This window comes from Bubalus bubalis, chromosome 19 (genome assembly GCF_019923935.1).
Source record: "Bubalus bubalis isolate 160015118507 breed Murrah chromosome 19, NDDB_SH_1, whole genome shotgun sequence".
NCBI classification, from domain to species: domain Eukaryota; kingdom Metazoa; phylum Chordata; class Mammalia; order Artiodactyla; family Bovidae; genus Bubalus; species Bubalus bubalis.
The window spans coordinates 41,067,648-41,090,428 of NC_059175.1; the positions used below are offsets into that span (position 1 = coordinate 41,067,648).

Consider the following 22,781-nt stretch of genomic DNA (forward strand, 5'->3'; position numbering starts at 1 on the left):
GTCTTTGCATGAAATTTCCCTTGGTATCTCCAGTTTTCTTGAAGAGATCTCTAGTCTTTCCCATTCTAGTGTTTTCCTCTATTTCTTTGCATTGATCACCAAGGAAGGCTTTGTTATGTCTCCTCGGTATTCTTTGGAACTCTGCATTCAAAGGGATATATCGTTCCTTTTCTCCTTTGCCTTTAGCTTCTCTTCTTTCCTTAGCTATTTGTAAGGCCTCCTCAGACAACCATTTTGCCTTTTTGCATTTCTTTTCTTGCAGATGGTCTTGATCCCTGCCTCCTGTACAATATCCTGAACCTCTGTGCATAGTTCTTCAGGCACTCAGATCTAATCCCTTGAATCTATTTGTCCCTTTCACTGTATAATCGTAAGGGATTTAATTAAGGTCAAACCTGAATGATCTAGTAGGGAACTACTTCCTTCAATTTAAGTCTGAATTTGGCAACAAGGAGTTCATGATCTGAGCCACAGTCATCTGCTCTTGTTTTTGCTGACTGTATAGAGCTTCTCCATCTTTGGCTGCAAAGAATATAATCAGTCTGATTTCTGTATTGACCATCTGGTGATGTCCATGTGTAGTCTTCTCTTGTGTTGGAGGGTGTTTGCTGTGACCGGTGCATTCTCTTGGCAACGCTATTAGCCTTTGACCTGCTTTGTTTTGTACTCCAAGGCCAAATTTGCCTGTTACTCCAGGTATCTCTTGACTTCCTACTTTTGCATTTCAGTCCCCTATAATGAAAAGGACATCTTTTTTGGGTGTGTGTTCTAGAAGGTCTTGTAGGTCTTCATAGAACCATTCAACTTCAGTTTCTTCAGCATTACTGGTCACGGCATAGACTTGGATTACTGTGATATTGAATGGTTTGCCTTGGGAACGAACAGAGAGCATTCATTTTTGAGATTGCAGCCAAGTACTGCATTTCAGACTCTTTTGTTGACTCTGATGGCTACTCCATTTCTTCTAAGGGATTCTTGCCCACAGTGGTAGATACAATGGTCATCTGAGTTAAATTCACCCATTCCAGTCCATTTTAGTTCGCTGATTCCTAAGATGGCGATGTTTGCTCTTGCCATCTCCTGTTTGACCACTTCCAATTTGCCTTGATTCATGAACCTAACATTCCATCTTCATATTCAGTATTGCTCTTTACAGCATCAGACTTGACTTCCATCACCAGTCACATCCACAGCTGGGATATTTAATCCAGATATTTAATCATCCTTCTCCCTTGTAGTCTACAAATCTAATGAGTTGGTAGAAATTGTAGGATTCATTATTTTTTTGGTTCTTGTTTTTAAGAAGAAAATAGAGCCTGAATTTTAAGTTTCTTCCAAAATTCTGCAGTGATGCAGTTATTGTTTTAATAGCATTGTAAAGGTAATAGAGCATGACATAGCAAGCTTAAGGAATACCTAAAGGTAGTATGTCTTTTTTCATCATTCTCAACATTATAAAATGTTAAATATAAAGAAGATAAATTTGACAGTTTTGTAGACATAGAAAATCCTATAATTTGACCTAGAAGAGTCCAACAGTGTTGAACATTAAATTTGGGCTAATGGAAAGGTTGTGTTTTGTGTGCCAAGAGAAGGGAAAAAATGTTTTATCAGTTACTTTACTGTGTTATCCAAAGTTGAAACAGATAAACTCAACAGTAGTTTCCAGAGGGAAAAAAAGCACACTTAATAATGCAAGTGACAGAAGCTACCTACATTTTCTTGAGATTATTTTTCTCCTCATTGCCTTTCAAGGTCAGAAATTAAACATTCCGCATCTGTCCTATGGTGGTTCCTCTAGAAATTTCACATTTTTAATTTAAAGTTAATTACTTCCCTGGTGGCTCAGACGGTAAAGCGTCTGCCTACAGTGCAGGAGACCCGGGTTCAATCCCTGGGTCGGGAAGATCTCCTGGAGAAGGGAATGGCAACCCACTCCAGTATTCTTGCCCCCCCCCCCACCACCTGCAAAAAAAAGTGGGGGCTCAAAGAAATATTGAAGGCAATGGCACCCCACTCCAGTACTCTTGCCTAGAGAATCCCATGGATGGAGGAGCCTGGTAGGCTGCAGTCCATGGGGTCGCTAAGAGTCAGACACGACTAAGCGACTTCACTTCACTTCAAAGTTAATCCTTACCTTTACCTGTTTAGGAAGGTACCTTAACAGTACCTTTCTAAACAAAACAAGGACTTAAAATGCTCTAACTTGGATCAGTTGCCTCCTTATTTTGTGCTTTTGTTGTTTTTAGATTTTCTAAACCCTGTGACAATTGTTGGACAAAATTGTCTTATATAGCCAGTGACTATTTAAATTTGCCTTCAAATTTACCTTTTTTTTTTTTTTTAACTTAATGTTCATTCATCCTGAGATCATTTTCTTTCTTTCTAAAGTATATCTTTGAGAATGTCCTTTAATACGGGTTTACTAAGAACAGATTTTTTTGTTTTGTTTTTTTAATCTCAAAATATTTTCATGTCTCCCTTCTCATTCTTGAGAAGGCATCACTTAGTCTCTAGGGAATTTTTTTCCCCTCAGATTAGTTGTGGTTTTTGCTCTTTGGTGTTTACAGTTTCACTCAGATGGATTTTGGTGAGAATTCCTTATTTAATCTTACTTTGGATTAGTTGGGACTCCTGGATATGAGGATTGTTATATCAAACATTCTATTTAAATGTTTCCTCTCTCCCATTCTTTTTCTTCATTTGTAACTCCATTGAGTTTCAAGTTAACATTTTTTATTCTTTGCTCCTGGTCTTTTATCCTCTTTAATATCTTTCATTTCTTTGTGTGCATTCTGGGTAAGTTTTATAGATTTTTTTTTTTGCCAGCTATGTCTAATCAGTTATGTGATTCCTTTCTAAGATTCTAATTTTTATGCACTGTATTTCATTTCTGGAAACTGTTTCCATTCATCTGGTTGTTTTTGACTGACCTCTTGGTCTTGGTTTTGACTATCTCTTTAGTGTGTTTATTTTCTGTTTTGTATCCAATAATTCTAATAATTATAGTTTTCTCAGTTTTTTAATAATTTTGCAAGCTCTTGCTCATAGTATCTTATTTCCTTATGGGTTTCATTTTTGATTGAGATCTCTTTCTTGCAGGACTGTAGCATTAGAGAGAAATCTGGATTCTGTGGCACCTGGAAGCATTGTCAGCACAGAGATAAACTAACTACTTGGTTTGGTGTTTTCCCTGGTCAGATAATGTGAATTCGAGAGCTCAAGCTAAGGAGAGTGCTCACTTGTTAAGAATTATCAAAGAGCCTTCTCTCCTTTACCTAGAGCCAAGGCTCAGACAAGAACATTTCGCATACAGTTCTCCCTTAAAGGGGGAAGTGGGCTTTTTCCTAATTCACTTTCTGTTAGTTTCTTGTGGGGGTGCCAAAGTTCTGAGTCTTTACTTCCCAATGCCTTTGATGTCTCTGTTAACACAGAAATTGGTATGTATAGCAGTTAACCAAGAGGAGATTTGGAGCCCTAGATAAGACTATTATAGGTTTAGGCAACAGATCTCTGGCCACTCATGCACTCTTCGTTTTAACAGACAACAAATACTGTTTCTCTGTCATAAGATAGAAGGAAGCATTTTGCTTAAAGAGGTTGTAAGTAAAGAGCAGGAAAATGAATGATGAATACCATCACAGATCTTAAGTTAATGTTCTGTATCATAAAATGGTGATTCTCAAACTTTCTGGTTCTGGGACCCTTCTAAAGTATTTATAAAATTGTTTTAAAATAATAGTAAAGCCACTACATGTTAACCAAGAATATTTTTATGAAAAGTAACTAACTATTTCAACCACAAAAAAAGTAGTGAGATGAGAAGCATTGTTTTTCATTTTTACAAATCTTTTTAATATCTGCTTGGATAGATAAGATGGTTGGTTCACTAAGATGGTTGGATTCTCATATCTGCTTTTGCATTTAGTGTGTTGCAGTAAGTTGTTTGGATTAAAATATATGAAGGCAATTTGTAATTGAAAAAAGAGAACCAACCTTGTGGACCTTCTGTAATAATCTTAGGGACCCTTAGCTGTCCTTTGGATCACATTTTGAGAACTGCTCAGTTTTGAGAACTGAGATATAGGAATGTTTTCCCTGTTACTAGATGCCATTTATGTGGACAAGCCATTTGTACACATAACTTACTGTGATTTCAGTAGTGACTGTAAATTTAGTAGTGTAATAAAAAGCCAGGTCATATTAATGGAATTTGAAAGATGAGCCCAGAGTCGGGTATAGATTCAGGTTGAGGCCAGAAATGTAGATGTAGAGTTGTATTGGAATAACTAGAAGGGAGTATTTAAATTTAGGGCTGGTTTGTTAGTCATTAAAGTTGCCTGTCTGAGAATTCTGTTATAATATCTTATGCTTCCCTTTTCCCAGAATAATGCATTAACTAATTAAACATAGATAGAAGAACTTAATGATAACAAGTCCCTTATTTTCTTTCTCCCTTCCTTCTAATTCCACTTCCCAGGGACCCTCACCTTTAATATATCTTGGTTTTATTTCTAACCTCCTTATCACTAAATAGTATGCTGCATTTTTATATCTTAATTTATCAACTCTACATTATTTTGACTTCTTAAAATCATGGTTAGGAGTTCATATATACTCTCTCATGCTTCTCATGTTTCTCCTCCCAAATTCAGTGATACGGCTGTCTCTCTTCAACAATACTGTCAGTTCTGTTGTAGTTCCATCACAAGCTGATAGTATCTTGGTACTATTAGGAATCTTTAAATTCTTCTGCTTCACTTTCCCTCTTTCTCCACTCCATCCCTCTACTCAGCTATAGTTTTCCTTGTGATAGCATTTACATTGTGTTCTGTAATAGTTTATCTTCCGTGATTTAGGTTTATTCTAAAACTTGAAAGCAAAAACCATTTCATTTTTATGACTTTAAATAGTATATACTGTGGTGCCAAGTACTGACCTATGATTAGAATTCCTAGTGTATTCCATTTTATAACCCTGTATCACTTAATAATCTTTCTAGGCTCAAGTTCAAATGGATTTTCCTTTTTTGACACTCTACTAGTTGCTCAGCTATGATCATTTATCTTGACCAGTTTCATATTTCCTGAAGTCCTTCATTATCCTGTTTTTCACCCAAATCTTCTTGGTGCCTTGATTATATCATGAGATTTCCCCAGGCTCCTGATCTGCTGTCTATTGTCCAGTCATCTGTTTTCCTGAACATCTTTCTCCTGGAGGCTTCTGTCCTTCCTTTGATTGCAGTCTCATCTGGGCCTTTGTATTATTGCTGACCTGGGCTTTTATCACTCTCCTGGTTTGAATCCACTGTGTGTGGAATTCCATGGTATTTTTCTTGTTTTATTTTTTGCTGAAGTACATTTTCATGTAGCTTCCTAAGAAAAGGCATATAGGCTGTAAACTTCAGACCTTAAATGTCAGAATCTATATTCTGTGTTAATAGTTTAGCTGGGTGCAGAACTCCACATTGATAACCATTTTCCCTTGAATTTTCAAGACATTACCATATTGTCTTCCAGCCACTAGTGTTAAAAATAAGTCTGATTTTCATTTAGTTGTGTGTAGGTAACCTGTTTTGTTTGTGTCTGGAGAGTTAAAGGATTTTTCTCTTTGTCTTGAGGTGTTATGAAATGCTAAATGTCAGTGTTGTCCATCCTTTCTGTTCTGCACTCTGTAGACCTCTGAATTTGAAAACACATTCCTCCCTTCAAGGGTGGGAAAATTTTATTTCTTAATTTCTTCCATCTGCTTTTTTCCTTTTCTCTAGAAATTCCTTCTTGTTAGAATTTTAGACCTGCTATATTTATCCTTTCTCTTTAATCATTTTCTTTACCTTGTTCATGTCCTTCATTTTTATCTTCTAACACGTGTAAAGTTCTTATTTTGTAGATACAAATTGGAGATTTTGAAAATTCTTACCTGTTGCTTTGAGTTATCCATTTCCCATGGAATCATTCTTGTTTCTTTTTCAGTTTGTAGTAATATCTGGTCATTTTGGATGGCTGTTTATTTTGATAAGGCTTCTGACTGTCTTCACTTTCAGCTTTGTTGTTGTTCAGTTGCTAAGACGTGTCTGATTCTTTGTGACCCTATGGACTGCAGCACACCAGGCCTTCACTATCTCCAGGAGTTTACTCAGACTCATGTCCATTGAGTTGATGATGCCATCCAACCATCTAATCCTCTGTTGTCCCCTTCTCCTCCTGCCCTCAACCTTTCCCAGCATCAGGGTCTTTTCCAATGAGTCAGCCCTTCGCATCAGGTGGCCCAAAGTATTGGAGCTTCAGCATCAATCCTTCCAATGAATATTCAGAGTTTATTTCCTTTAGGATTGACTGGTTTGATCTCCTTGCTGTTCAAGTAACTCTCGTTGTCTTCTCCAGCACCACAATTTGAAAGCGTAATTTTTTGTCACTTAGCCTTCTTTATGGTCCAACTCTCAACATTTGTACATGACTACTGGAAAAATCATAGCTTTGACTATACGGACCTTTGTCAGCAAAGTGATGTCTTTGCTTTTTAATATGCTGTCTAGGTTTGTCATAGCTTTCCTTCCAAGGGCAAGCATTTTAATTTCATGGCTGTAGTCACAATCCGGAATGATCTTGGAGCCCAAGAAAATAAAATCTGCCATTGTTTCCACTTTTTCTCCATCTATTTGCTATGAAGTGATAGGGCCAGATGCCATGATCTTAGTTTTCTTGATGAGTTTTAAGCCAGCTTTTTCACTCTCTTTTTTCACCTTCATCAAGAGGCTCTTTAGTTACTCTTTGCTTTCTGCCATTAGGGTAGTATGAGCTGCGTTTCTGATGTAGTTGCTGTTTCTCCCAGCAGTCTTGATTACAGCTTCTGCTTCATGGAGCCCAGCATTTTGCATGATGTACTCGGCATAGAAGTTAAATAAGCAGGGTAACAGTATACAAACTTGATGTACTCCTTTCCCAATTTTGAACCAGTCTGTTGTTCCATGTCTGGTTCTAACTGTGGCTTCCTAGTCTGCAGACAGGTTTCTTGGGAGACAGGTAAGGTGGTCTGGTATTCCCATGTCTTTAAGAATTTAGCACAGTTTATTGTGATCCACACAGTCAAAGACTTTAACATAGTCAATGAAGCAGCAGTAGATACTTTTCTGAAATTCTCTTGCTTTCCCTGTGATTCAGCGAATGTTGGCAATTTGATCTCTGGTTTCTCTGCCTTTTCTCAATCCAGCTTATACATCTGCAAGTTCTTGGTTCACATGCTACTGAAGTCTAGCTTAAAGAATTTTGAGCATTACCTTGCATGTGAAATGAGTGCAGTTGTGTGGTGGTTTGAACATCTTTAGCTGAAGGTAAACAGTTCAGGAATATGAAACATTTATTTTTTACTCTTTAATATCAATAATATCCTAAATGCTCCCCCCTCAAGAGAAATACCATTCCTATTTTATGTCTGATTATTTCTTAAGCTTTCTTACCCATGTTGATTTCCTATGTTTGTTTCATAATTTGTTTTTTAGTTTGTTGAACTTTAAAACTGACTGAAACTGATTAGATTTAATTTATTCACAAAGGATATTATCATCTAAATAAAAGCTTCTGCTCTCCTGGTTGTTTGGTAAATGAAAATCTCATTTCACAGATTATTTTTGTGGCATAGGATGTGGGTTTTTATTTTATGTCCTGGTTTATTTAAGATTGGTGGGGGGCAGCACATGACTTGTGGGATTTTAGTTTCCAACCAGGGATTGAACTGGGGCCATTGGCAGTGAGAGTTCAGAGTCCTAACCACTGGACTACCAGGGAGTTCCCTATTTAAGAAACAACTTAAAGACAGTTGTGCGTGTGTACTCAGTTGTGTCCGACTTTATGCGACCTCATGGACTGTAGCCCACCAGGCTCCTCTGTCCTTGGGATTTGCCAGGCAAGAATACTGGAGTGGTTTGCCATTTTCTTCTCCATAAAGATGGTTAAGTCTTAAATTTTATATAGAGGTATAACTTACCTTTTATTCTAACACTCGAGACTAGGCAAAAACCTTGATTTGAACTGTTTCAACTTAAGACTAATTTTACATAAACTAATTTGAACTTGGCCTGAATTCTTAAAAATTGTTTAGACTTAGCTACTTGATATTTCATTGAGTTAGTGTAGTCCAGTGTGGTCATCTGTGTCATGTAAAAGACCGTTTGTCTAAAGGTATTTGAAATTGAAAAAGAATTTCCTAGATGGATCTAAGATAACAGATCAGAGAATCTTTATTCTTTTTTTTTTTTTTTAATTTTATTTTATTTTTAAACCTCAAACACTGTATTAGTTTTGCCAAACATCAAAACGAATCCGCCACAGAATCTTTATTCTTAACTGCTGTCAGCTGCCCTAGCCCTTGACTACCTGGGAACTGAGAGTGGATCATCATCCTTCATGATGCTTTGGTGGAGGCTGTGGTTCCAGTCCAGATGATGGTTAGGGACCTGGTTGTACAGAGCAAGTTAGATTAGTTAACCTTAAGAATGTAAATATATGGTAATTGCTAAATGCACTGGCATCTTTTTTATATGGCTGCTGGGAAGGGTGACTATAAAATTTATTGTTCAAATTGGAACATAGGAGAGTGAGAATACTATTAATAAATATGTGGGGCAATAGGCATAAACCAGAACACAAGGTCATCCGTCCCCAAGCTGTGTGGACTTCTAAAGATCAGAGGCAGTATACATCAAATTGCCTTGGAATAGGAATACTTGATATTCCTATTCTACTCCAACTTTTGCTTTTTGTCCTATAGGACACATTTTGGGGAGCATGAAACATGAACAGATGCTCGATGAAGAGCAGTGAGATGAATGGAAACAGTATAGGAATTCAAGACTCTGGATTTTTATGTAGCCATATAGCCTGTATGTGCGAAATCTTACCAGTAAATGTTAAATACAAGTTCCACAGAACTGGTGCATTTATATTTTAAACATGATTCTTTTTCTCGGTTCTAGGAATTTTGAAGAGGTATACGTTACTGGAATTTTTCTTAACAATGTGGAATTATCCATAGAAAATGTCAATGCCCATCTAATTTCCCACTATTGGCAGTTTAAACTTCCTTTTTCCTGTCTTATAATTGGCATATATGTAGAAAATGTTAGCTAATTTTTAGTGTCAAAATGTGGAAAACCTCATCCAAATAGAAATTATAAGAGTTTCTTTGGACTCTGTTCTAAGTTTTTGTTTTTTTTTCTTTTTCATATTGGGCTGAAATCTGCCACCCTTCCATCCATTGGTTCTAGTTCTGTTCTCTGGAGCAGCATGGAGTAAGTCTCTTCTATTAGAAGGCAGCTATCATATCTTCCAAGGTCACCTTTTCTAGACTGAATGTCCCCAGGTCCTCTACTTTTTATGTAAAATAATACCCATATTTATAAACTTCATACTGATTCCTTTTGAATACATTCTAATTGTCAGTGTCTTCCATAATACAGTTAAAATATGATGGCCCCAGATTTTAATTCTATGCTATATTTTTTTGGTATTGTGCATACCAGTGAAGAATATCCTGTACTGTAACCCATGAATCAGGCACACTAGTTTATTAGTGCAGCTTCAGCTATGTCAGGCATTTTTTTCTTAGCTGTACTTAACTTTTGACTCGTATTAAAACGTATGGTCAACTAAAACCTGTCAGCTAAATAACTGTTGGGGCTATCCTTTTTTTTTAAGAAGGCATTTCTGCCTTGGTAATAGAGCTTTAGCAGGTGTGATTGTGAATGTATTACTTAACAGAGAACCTAAAACAACAAAAATGTTTTTATATGCTAACATCTGTGGGCCTTGTTTTATGTGACATAGGCTCTCAAATTAAAAATTAAAGTAAATGTTATTTTAAGAACTTTACCTGAAGATTCATTTAATTTAGAGTTTTGGAAAAGGGTTTTGTCTCTTTGAGGTCTACATGGTTATGATTGCAAAGCATCTGACTTAGGTCTCCTTTTGCAGCATGTGCTACATTTTTAAGAGAGAAATGTGTATAATGATTTCTGCCTATAACCTGGAAAATGTATCTAATATAACAGATACTGCATTGTAAAATCTGTACTCTAGAGAAGGATTTCTCAACCTCAGCACTGTTGGCATTCTTTGGATAATTCTTTGTTGTGGATAGCTGTCCTTTATAGAATATATAACAGCATTACTGACCTCTACCCACTAAATACAAGTAGCACACATCACCACCTTCTCCTCTGCAGTTTGATCATCAAAAATATCTCCAGACATGACCAGGTATCTCCAGGAGGGCATAGTCTCCCCTAGTTGAGAACCACTGCCTTAGAGCATCAGAAGTATTTCTTAAGTCATGTCAGTAACAGTTTCTACCTTAAATGTTTTCCTTAATTGGAGCTAGAATACAGTATTTTAAAACTATAGAACATAATAAAGAACTTTACATACAGCAGATACTTTTTTAAGCTCCTAATTTGATCAGTTTTTCTTCCTAATACTGCTTCTTATCTCAGTTTGTCCTCCCTGCTTTGTGATAATGATCTTTTGATCTGAAACAATAAGTGTGACTATCTTAATTTATTCAGATTAAGGGATGAAAATTACACAACAATAACAAATAGGATATTTGATTAGGTGGTTTATTAAGTTCATACCTGTTCTTTTGTAGTCCATGATTAAATTACTGGGAAATGTGCTTTTAAGTTGATTGAATTCCTAGATTTTAAAAATTAAATTGTATTTTGTTTATTCTTCTACTCCACAATATAGCCAGCAGCCAGCTTCGGGTGTAGCCTACTCTCATCCAACCACCGTTGCTAGCTACACTGTCCATCAGGCTCCAGTAGCTGCTCACACAGTTACTGCTGCCTATGCACCAGCAGCCGCCACAGTTGCAGTTGCCAGGCCTGCTCCAGTAGCTGTTGCAGCTGCTGCAACAGCTGCTGCTTATGGAGGTTACCCCACTGCACACACAGCGACTGACTATGGTTATACACAGAGGCAACAAGAAGCACCTCCACCACCACCCCCAGCTACTACACAGAACTACCAGGTAAGAAAGCTTCTGCTTTCATTAGCCTTAACATACAGGTTCAGTGACATCAGTGTTTAATGTAATGTCCAAGCCAATACTTTTCAAACTTGAGTCTTGCAAAATATACCTCTAATGATAGAGAAAAGTGAGTGTGTATTCCTAGGTAATCTGGGAGCATACTCCAGGGATTAAGCTTCCTTGCAGTGAGTTTTATATTAATAATCTCCCAGTCCATTTCACTTCACTCTCTATATATGTTTGGTTTAATTTAAAAAAAAATTAATTACTGGCTAAATATTTTAATCTTATAACAAGTTTTTGAGAAAAATTAAGATATATAAGGTCTTCTGCCCCTTGTTGGTACTGTGGAATTATTTATCCACTTGGGACACCCCTATGTCTATTTTGAGAACCATGAGCTTCAGCTATGTGGGACAAACAAATTACATAGTGTCAGGACTTCCCTGGCAGTGCGGTGGTTACCTGCCAGTCCCTGGCACTTCCACTGCACGGAGCATGGGTTCAGCCTCTGGTGTGGGAACCCACATGCTGGAATGCCATTAAACAAAGCAAATTACATAATGTCTTCCTGAAACACTGTGGAAAGTCTATTGCCTATATGTACTTCTTCCCCTCGAGATACTGTTTCTTTATCTATAACAGAAATTGATCCTGCCCTTAAGTCATCTAATTGCTTCTTGTTAGGTTTATGGGAACATAAAGCTCTTAATTCTCTTTATAAAAATATGGTCTCTTATGTCTAGTATGGCACTTAATTACTACTCACTTATTTAATAAATTTGGTCCTAATTCTTTTAACCCATTTTTTTGTTTGTTTACTTTTAAGATCCGGTTTTTAAACTTTGGAGCTTCTGATTTTTTAATATTCTTTCTAAAATAGAGAGATTTATTTTGTTATCTAAGAAATTGACATATGGATCAGCATTATTAGCATTTGCTATTAATATTTAGCAGATTTCTAAACTCAGAATTACTTTGACGTGTGATTGTTTTCCTTATGTCCAAAGACGGAATATAATACATTTTATTATTTTTAATAGGGTGTATGAAGCCCGTAATTTTCTGGGTCCTGCCTGCTTCTTCAGTCTTTCTACCTGTGTGCCTCCCAAGCCCTCCTCACTATATACAGTGCTAGAATTCACCAGCTCACCTTGATCTTCATTGCTTTGGAGATTTGTAAATAATATTCCTTTCCCTTAGAACCTCTGTTTACCTTCCCTCCACCTGGAAGCTCTTACTCATCATTATGTTAATAAATAGTGGTAAATAAGGATGAACAAAAAGAAAGCTGAAACAAGTCACAAAGCTTAGAACATCCAGGTGTTCTTTACTCTGGAATCCATCTTTAAGGCAGATCCACCATGCAATTTTTAAATAAAATTAATTTTTAAATGTTTATTTTTAAATGTTTTGATGATTTTTTTCAATTGTAAAAGTTAAGCATGCTGCCTCAAATGATTTTGACCTTATTTGATGAAGTCCCAAATGAATCCCCTTTGTATTGAATTTGAATCTTCTGTTTATATTCATACATATTTAGGTTTCTGTTTTCCTTTATTAGATTTTTAATGTGGCAAAGATGAGGTTTTTTCCCTCTGCCACTTCACTGATAGCAAGATTTCATTCTCTTTCTTTAGGATTCGTACTCATATGTAAGATCCACAGCTCCTGCTGTAGCTTATGATAGTAAGCAGTACTACCAACAACCAACAGCAACTGCTGCTGCTGTAGCTGCCGCCGCCCAGCCTCAGCCTTCCGTTGCTGAGACCTACTATCAGACAGGTGAGTTTATTAACATACCACCCTTTCATTGTACACTGTTGAAACATATTATTCAAGGTGTTATTTAATGAAGATAGGCTTTTGAATCCATCTAAACTTGTTGTGTTATATTACCTTGAGAGGCAGGTTCTAGTCATGTTCTCTTTCTGTATAAAAATGCCTTTGAGTCCCAAAGAGAGAAGGCCCCGGAGGCAGTTCATAATCATGTTCTTCTCTCTTGGAAGTGTATTTCATGTCTGATCTTCAGCTTACAGTTCTTTTTCTGCTGAAATAAGCTGTACAAAAGAAGTTGTGGCAGTAACTTCTGGCTGCCTGCTTTTTGCCCAGAAATGCCCAGACACACCTTCCTTTGTAATTAGTGGAGGCCCTGATGGTGGTTTCTATTTTGTGGACCCATATTTTTAATTCACCTTTCTCTGATCTGTAATGACAGTTGGTATTGTTATCAGCCACTGATAGTACAATATATATTAATGGTTTGAATGCAGGAACTGTTTTGTTTGCAAAGAAGCCTACATATCTATAGTCTTTAAAAGATGGATTTTTTTTCATAGAAATTTAACTGAGCACCTTTAAGACCAAAGCTCTCCAAGTTCTGAAAAGTTAGTCAGTTCAGTTGCTCAGTTGTGTGCAACTCTTTATGACCCCATGGACTGCAGCATGCCAGGCCTCCCTGTCCATCACCAACTGCCAGAGCCTGCTCAAACTCATGTCCATCGAGTCAGTGATGCCATCCAGACATCTCATCCTCTGTCATCCCCTTCTCCCGCCTTCAATCTTTCCCAGCATCAGGGTCTTTTCCAAGGAGTCAGTTCTTCACATCAGGTGGCTAGAGTATTGGAGCTTCATCATCAGTCCTTCCAATGAATATTCAGGACTGATTTCCTTTAGTATTGACTGGTTTGATCTCCTTGTAGTCCAAGGGACTCTCAAGAGACTTCTCCAACACCACAGTTCAAAAGCATCAATTCTTCGGCACTCAGCTTTCTTTATAGTCCAACTCTCACATCCATACAAGACGACTAGAAAAACCATAGCTTTGACTAGGTGGACCTTTGCCAGCAAAGTAATGACTCTGCTTTTTAATATGCTATGTTGGTCATAGCTTTTCATCCAAGGAGCGAGCATCTTTTAATTTCATGGCTGCAGTCACCATCTGTAGTGATTTTGGAGCCCAAGAAAATAAAGTCTGTCACTGTTTCCATTGTTTCCCCATCTATTTGCCATAAAATGATGGGACTGGATGCCATAATCTTAGTTTTTTTAATGTCGAGTTTTAAGCCAGCTTTTTCACTCTGCTTTTTCGCTTTCATCCAGAGGCTCTTTTAGTTCTTCACTTTCTGCCATAAGGGTGGTATCATCTGCATATCTGAGTTTATTGATTTTTCTCCCGGCAATCTTGATTCCAGCTTCATGCAGCCCATCATCTCACATGACATACTCTGCATATAAGTTAAATAAACAGAGTGACAGTACAGCTTGAATAGGCGACTCGTATTTTTAAAGGACCATGAGAGTGTGGGTAGAGCCTTGAATTAGAAAAGAGTAGAATTGGTTTCTAGCCCTAGTGTTACCATTATCATGGGCAAGTGATTGCTTACCTCATTTCATCTCTTCTCTTATTTGTGAACGGGGTGGTTGACTTAGCTCTTTCTAGGCTACTTTTAGATCTAAGATTGATTCTATGAGTCCCTTAGAAAGTGGGTTAAAAGTGTTTTGAATTATAATGATACTGACTTTTCTTAAGTCTCCTTTCTAATGATTTGTGGGTACGATGAGCTTTAATAAACTTCCTGATTAATTACCAAGGTTTGATGGATTATGCTGAAGAGTACTGAATTAATATTGAGTCAGATTACCATGGTATAGTCTAAAATCTGACATGACCATGTGACTTTTGTAAATTATTTAGCTCTTGCACATCAGGGTTTTCTTGTAAAATGTTGTACTCATCTGTATGTCATGTGGATCAGATTTCATACTATGTGTAGAAAAAGTTTTATAAACTGTTAAGTGCTGTTTATTTAAAGTACATTTACTTAAAAGCATAAATGAGTTTGGTCCCTGATATATTTGGGCCTTTCTCAGAAAATTACATTTGTATGCTTTAGTGATCCTTAATAAGGGATTAATTATTAATTTAGTGATGATAAGTCTCATAAGATTCTTAAGGTATTCAAGTGTGTGTGTGTGCACTTAGTCATATCCAACTCTTTGTGACCCCATTGACTGTAGCCCACCCACCAGGTTCCTCTGTCCGTGGGATTTTCCAGGCAAGAATACTGGAGTGGGTTGCCATTTCCTACTCCAGGGGATCTTCCCTACCCACAGATCAAACTTGAGTCTCCTGCATCAATAGGCAGATTCTTTTAACATTGCACCCTGGGTATACATTGGTTTTAATGGGTTCAAAGACAGCAGAAAGTTCAGGCGAGACTTTAATGACAGCCGTTTAAGAACAGCTGCACTCGAGCTATTGACATTTGAAGAATTAAATAAGTAGCTCCTTGTGGGTTGTAATTAGCTTGAAGTTCACTATGGACAAATCAGTAAAATTCTTTTAAATGGTGTTTGAACAAGTTCCATATAATCAAGCATTGAAAATTTTACTGTGACTTAAACTATACTTTGAGGCACTCTCTGTTTTGTTCCCAGTATTAAGCATAACTCTCAAGTATACTGACTAGCCCAAATACACACACACACATTCTTTCCTTAAAACTTTATTTGTTAATGACATGGTTTAAGTAGTGCTGATATTTCAGTTAGTGGCAAATCTTGACAAAATGTCATTTTGGAAATATGTAGAAAGCATCTGGGGAAGAACAGTTATTTATATAGATGTTGTATTTTATGAAGTTGGTAATAAGAATTTTACTTCTTTTATCAAGGAGAAATTGCTAGCATAAAATTTCCAGTTAATGATGTTTATGTTTGTTTTTTCTAGGATATTGGTACAGTAACTAAGGTTCACTTTTCTAATTTTCTTATGTCTCTTTCCCAATTTAGCCCCTAAAGCAGGTTATAGCCAAGGTGCAACTCAGTATACACAAGCCCAGCAAACTCGACAAGTGACAGCCATAAAACCAGCCACACCAAGTCCAGCTACCACTACTTTCTCCATTTATCCTGTATCCTCCACCGTACAGCCAGTAGCAGCTGCAGCTACTGTGGTGCCATCCTATACCCAGAGTGCTACTTATAGTACCACGGCAGTTACTTATTCTGGTAAGACTGATGAAGTGTGTTTAAATGAGGAAGCGAATTAGACTCACTAAGAAACTATCTTGGTTTTCTGTGGGATGATCTTACTCCCAGTAAAGCAAGAATTGAATTAATTGATAGGTGTTAATACAAATATTTGTACATATGTGACAGATGAACCTACTCTTAATATGTTTTTTTTTTTCTTAATGCCAGGAAATTTTAGCAGAATGTAAAAATGCCCTCTGGGCTTTTAAAACCTTGGGCCTAGCATTGCAGTTAGAGAAAATAACATCTAGTATTCTACAGGGTCATTTCCTGTCTGACTTTTCCAAATGAATTTGAAAGTTCAAGGTTAACTTCAGGAAGTACCACTGACAGATTATTTACATTGTTTTTTCAGCTTGCAAGGAGTTATATCTTCATATTTACCATCAGGAATAAGTAATTTGAAAATATTGGGGGCCTTTATAAACATCCATAGATGATGGTTATGTAACACATCTCTTGGAAGAACAGAGTAGATTTATTTAGTAATCATATATTTTTCCTGGCCGAGAATAATCACTAAAACCTTGCTGTGCCCACTGTTCTTCCTAATTTTCCACTGAGGTACTTTGTAGTATTGGAGTGCTTAAAGTCACACATGGCTTTTTTGAAGACACTTAGTGTTGTACTAATGTATAGTTTGTTGTTGGTTTTGCATTTTACTTATTCCTTAGTACGCTGTCTAGTTCCATGGAGGATTTAAGGTGGCATAGGTAATTTCATTTTTCATCTCTTGATGTTTTTTGGTAGTTGAGGTGTTAGAAGTAGCTGCTGAATTTTTAAACTTATTTTTTTTTTCTCAAAGATTATTTTTAATCTCTTACTCTATGTCGAACTCTGTGCATGGTGTTAGGGATACAAAGTAGGCATGATATGTTTGGGATCAAGAGTTCATTGTGGCAGAAATACAGGATACACAGGATAACAGGAAATTGAGGCTGGAAATGTCAGTGTGGAAAGCCTTGTATGGTCTGCTGTGTTGTCTTGTCTTTATCTTGTGGGCAGACAGAATGCCAAAGAGAGCTCAAGAAAGGGAGCAATGGGGACAGATTTGTAAATTAATTAAGACAGCCGTTTGGAAATGAACTGACATAAGGAGATATTATTATTCTTTGATTTGTTACTCATGATACAACTTTTCTGCCTTTCTCTGGTTAACTGGTTATAACTGTAAATGGAGTTATTTCAGTGAAATCTATTTGGACACTTAAGGAAAAAAACCCACATCAGCTTTAATAAATAAGGAATGTGATAGTATCCATTCCTATTCCTTGTTTTTCCCTTTCATCTATTCTTCCCTTTTTCTCTCTGCCTCTCTCAGCCTTTGTCTTTCTCAGTTTCTTGAATATACCTTACACAGCATGAAGATAATTATTTCTGTTTACTGCTTTAGTATGTAAGTAATATATCATTTTAAAACTCAAAGCTATGGATTTAAAAAGGAGGAAAAATTAAATTACTAGGCATCTATCCCTAGACACTAATTACCATTAACTTTTTAGTGCATGTCTTTCTGTACTTTTTTCCATGGGATTATGCATATATAAACATCATGGTTTCTTTATAAAGGGTGAATTTTGTCTTATATGTACTACAGTGTAAACTGCTTTCCTTGTTGTGAATGCCCTAAGTATAGAGATACACCATTCCCTGGTTCATGTTTTTTCCCCAATTTTAGAAAATTTTCCTTCTGCAGAAAATTGAAAAAAAAAAAAAAAAAAACACCAGACAACAAGTGCCCATACAACATTTACGTAGGTTCACCAAATATTATTTTGTTACATTTGCTTAACTCTCCTCTATTTAAACACATTTTCAAACGATTTAGTAATGTTTCCTTGTTTTCTAAGTTGCCAGTGACATGGTGCCTTGCCTGGAATTCTTCCACATGTATTTCCTAAGAATAGGAGCATTCTTTTATATAACAAAATGCAGATCAGAAATTGGACATGGATATTATCAAATAAATTTTCCTCAGTTGTCCACAAATGTCTTTTATGGCTAGACTTTCTCTATAGTTGATGTATTTGTACTTTGTCTTAAATTCAGGGTCCAGTCAAGGATTATAGATTGTATTTGGTTGTTAGTTTCATTTTCCTTTGATGTAGAATTACCCCTGGGGCTTCCCTGGTGGCTTAACAGTAAAGAATCCACCTGCAATGCAAGAGACTCAGGTTCAGTCCCTGAGTTGGAAAGATTCCCTGGAGAAGTAAATGGCAACCCACTCCAGTATACATGTCTAGGAGATCCCATGGACAGAGGAGCTGGGGGGTGCTGCAGTCCACAGGATCACAAGAATTGGGCATGACTTAGCGACTAAACCACCACCACAGAATAACTTCTATTTTTATATTATCTTTCATGACCTTGATTTTTTTTTTTTAATTTATATTATTTATTTACTGTTTGGTTGCGTCAGATCTTAGTTGCGGCGTACCAGGCCTTCGTTGTGGCAAGCAGGTATCTCTATGCTTGCCACAGACTCCAGAGAGTACAGGCTCAGGCTCAGGCTCAGTACAAGCATGGGCTCCGGAGAGTACAGGCTCAGTAGTTGTGGTGTGCAGGCCCCGTGGCATGTGAGATCTTAGTTCCAGGAACAGGGATTGAACCGTGTCCCCTGCATTGGAAGGTGTATTCTTAACCATTGGACCACCAGGAAGATCCCAGCCTTGATGTGTTTGAAGAGTTCAGACAAGTTGTCTTGTAGACTATCCCACAATCTGGATTTATCTGATTTCTTTATGTTTAGATTCTGGCAGTTTTTTAGTCAGTAAAACTACCTATGTCAGCATTTCATTTCAGCACATCAGGTACATGTAATAAAGTGAAAGTCGCTCTTTCATGTCTGACCCTTTACAATCCCATGGACTGTACAGTCCATGGAATTCTCCAGGCCAGAATACTGGAGTAGGTAGCCTTTCCCTTTTCCAGGGGATCTTCCCAACCCAGGGATGAACCCAGGTCTCCCACATTGCAGGCAGATTCTTTAATAGCTGAGCCATAAGGGACGCTTAGGAGTAGTGGTATGGGTACCCTATCCCTTATCCAGTGGAACTTCCCAACCCAGGAATCAAACCGTAGTCTCCTGCATTGCAGCCAACTGAGCTATCATAGAAGCCAGCCATGTAATAAATAATGTCAGTTTATTCCTTATTAATGGTGTCAGTATTATCACTGATTGTAGTGGTGACTACCAGATCTTTCTTTTTTAAAGATATCTTTTTCCATTTTGTAATGAACCAAGTTATCTATGGGCCTATTAGCCCAGCTATCTTTCTAAGGTGTTACATCCTTTGAAAATCAGTAACTGAATCAAACTCTCCATTGGTGAATGAAAAATCCTTTTACCAAGAATCAGTGTGAAATGAGTTGGATTCTTAGGAATTCTTCCCTGAAGAAGAGTCCTGTCACCTCTTCTTTTTTTTAGTGTTACTATAGGCTTCTTTTTTATTCAGTTTAGTGTAATCCATTGCTTTCATTTTTCTTTTTGAGGCACACAGTGTCCCAAATTTGGATAGTAAAGGATCCTTTTCAAACCAATTCTGAGTCTTTTGAACTTGGCATCATTAGTCTTTGAGCATTTCTTTCTTTTCTGGCACAGTAAGACGTTACTCTGCCTGATTCACCATTGCGTCCCTAATATCCAGCATAGCACTTGACATAGGGTAGGAGATAAAATCTCTGAGGAATTAAAAAAAATATTTTAAAAATTCAGTATCTAGGCTTCCCACACTCAAGCTCTATAACAAAAACATCAAGAGGTAAGAACTGAAATGGCCCTTACCTCCTTATAACCTATGCAGAACAAGACAGAGTATTAAGGAATAAATAAAAATGCAAAACAACAATAAACTTTGAGCCTTTCCTGCCATAGACTCACAATTAGCCATTTCACAAAGGAACCTTGGTTTCTTGTATGGCAATGGTATTTAGAAACCAAGATCTACGCTTAGAAAAACATAGTTTTTAATGACTAACACTGTTTTATTGTATGCCTGTGCTACATTTTAAAGTTTTTGTTGGGAACGTTTAGTTTAAGGAAAAGCTTGAAACAGCACTGGGTAAAATAATAATTTTATGTACAGATTTGTGTGTTTGCCAATTGTTTTCCTCATATAAATTCCTAGATGTGTAACTGTTACATCAAAGTGTATACACATTTTAAAGAACATATGATACACAATGTGAAATTGCCATCCAAAGAGATCATTATTAGGGCTTCTGAATTCTGTGTCTGCAATTTTATATCTGCTACAGCTTAGGTCAGCTATTCTTTTTATCTTTTATTGAAAATGAATTCTAGTGTTGGTACCTACTAAATGATGGGTTGTGATAAAATGTATTTACTGCTGAGGTGGTAGTCTTTGTTTCTGATACTGTACCTTTAAAAATTATATTCTAACTGTTCTAATTATGCAACTTCTTATTTGATAAATATTAATAATAGGGTGCTTTTTAGGTGAAATTGTTTTAGCTTTTCAGAATTGAGCTTTTACTTAATTTAGAGGCATAACATTATATTTATTTTCCCATAATGCTTTATGAGAAATGTATGTGTGTTTGCTAGTAGTTATAGGAAATTTAAAGGCGATCCCTTAGCAGAGTTCCAGAACCTTCAGCATACCTTTCAGTTTATGCTTTGGTTTTTTTAAAAACGCTAAATAGTAAGCTATAATTAAGCTTACCTTTTATTAGTTTTAGACTACATGTGTGCAAATGAAGGAGATTATTTTGTAAATATTATGCTTAGTGATTTTTTGTTGTTTAAATAATACAAAGGACCTTAAAAGCTGGTCAGTTCAGTCGCTCAGTCGTATCCGACTCTTTGCATCCCCATGAACCTCAGCATGCCAGACCTCCCTGTCCATCACCAACTGCCAGAGTCTACCCAAATCCATGTCCATTGAGTCGGTGATGCCATCCAACCGTCTCATCCTCCGTCGTCCCCTTCTCCTCCTGCCCTCAATCTTTCCCAGCATCAGGGTCTTTTCAAATGAGTCAGCTCTCTGCATCAGGTGGCCAAAGTATTGGAGTTTCAGCTTCAACATCAGTCCCTCCAATGAACACCCAGGACTGATCTCCTTCAGGATGGACTGGTTGGATCTCCTTGCAGTCCAAGGGACTCTCAAGAGTCTTCTCCAACACCACAGTTCAAAACCATCAATTCTTTGGCGCTCAGCTTTCTTTATAGTCCAACTCTTACATCCATACATGACTACTGGAAAAACCATAGCCTTGACTAGACAGACCTTTGTTGACAAAGTAATGTCTCTGCTTTTGAATATGCTATCTAGGTTGGTCGTAACTTTTCTTCCAAGGAGTAAGCATCTTTTAATTTCATGGCTGCAATCACCATCTGCAGTGATTTTGGAGCCCCTGAAAATAAAGTCAGCCACTGTTTCCCCATCTATTTCCCATGAAGTGATGGGACTGGATGCCATGATCTTCATTTTCTGAATGTTGAGCTTTAAGCCAACTTTTTCACTTTCCTCTTTCACTTTCATCAAGAGGCTCTTTAGCTCTTCTTCACTTTCTGCCATAAGGGTGGTGTCATCTGCATATCTGAGGTTATTGATATTTCTCCCAGCAATCTTGATTCCAGCTTGTGCTTCTTCCAGCTCAGCATTTCTCATGATGTACTCTGCATATAAGTTAAATAAGCAGGGTGATGATATACAGCCTTGACATACTCCTTTTACTATTTAGAACCAATCTGTTGTTCCATGTCCAGTTCTAACTGTTGCTTCCTGACCTGCATACAGGTTTCTCAAGAGGCAGATCAGGTGGTCTGGTATTCCCATCTCTTTCAGAATTTTCCACAGTTTATTGTGATCCACACAGTCAAAGGCTTTGGCATAGTCAGTAAAGCAGAAATAGATGTTTTTCTGGAACTCTCTTGCCTTTTCCATGATCCAGAGGATGTTGGCAATTTGATCTCTGGTTCCTCTGCCTTTTCTAAAATCAGCTTGAACATCTGAAAGTTCACAGTTCACGTATTGCTGAAGCCTGGTTTGGAGAATTTTGTGCATTACTTTACTAGCGTGTGAGATGAATGCAATTGTGTGGTAGTTTGGACATTCTTTGGCATTGCCTTTCTTTGGGATTGGAATGAAAACTGACCTTTTCCAGTCCTGTGGCCACTGCTGAGTTTTCCAAATTTGCTGACATATTGAGTGCAGCACTTTTACAGCATCATCTTTTAGGATTTGAAATAGCTCAACTGGAATTCATCAGCTCCACTAGCTTTGTTCGTAGTGATGCTTTCTAAGGCCCACTTGACTTCACATTCTAGGATGTCTGGCTCTAGGTGAGTGTGAGTGATCACACCATCATGATTATGTGAGTCGTGAAGATCTTTTTTGTACAGTTCTTCTGTGTATTCTTGTCACCTGTTCTTAATATCTTCTGCTTCTGTTAGATCCATACCATTTCTGTCCTTTATTGAGCCATCTTTGCATGAAATGTTCCCTTGGTATCTCTGATTTTCTTGAAGAGGTCTCTAGTCTTGCCCATTCTATTGTTTTCCTCTATTTCTTTGCACGGATCACTGAGGAAGGCTTTCTTATCTCTCCTTGCTAATCTTTGGAACTCTATGTTCAAATGAGTGTATCTTTTCTTTTCTCCTTTGCTTTTCACTTCTCTTCTTTTCACAGCTATTTGTAAGGCCTCAGATAGCCATTTTGCTTTTTTTGCATTTCTTTTTCTTGGGGATAGTCTTG

General features: G+C 37.2%; 1 protein-coding gene across 5 annotated transcripts in view; it reads left to right on the plus strand.

Annotated features, from left to right (window-relative positions):
• The window catches only part of ZFR (zinc finger RNA binding protein), an 86,310-nt gene that overhangs the window by 14,958 nt on the left and 48,571 nt on the right, over positions 1-22,781 (plus strand). For 3 of the 5 annotated variants that reach the window (XM_044932630.1, XM_025270654.2, XR_006546671.1), the window contains exons 3-6: positions 9,263-9,286; positions 10,743-11,025; positions 12,666-12,810; positions 15,820-16,038. In XM_044932630.1, the coding sequence (XP_044788565.1) occupies positions 9,263-9,286; positions 10,743-11,025; positions 12,666-12,810; positions 15,820-16,038 (671 nt within the window). The remainder of the gene's footprint in view (positions 1-9,262; positions 9,287-10,742; positions 11,026-12,665; positions 12,811-15,819; positions 16,039-22,781) is intronic. The other 2 variants (XM_025270655.2, XM_025270656.2) reach the window with 1 other exon arrangement.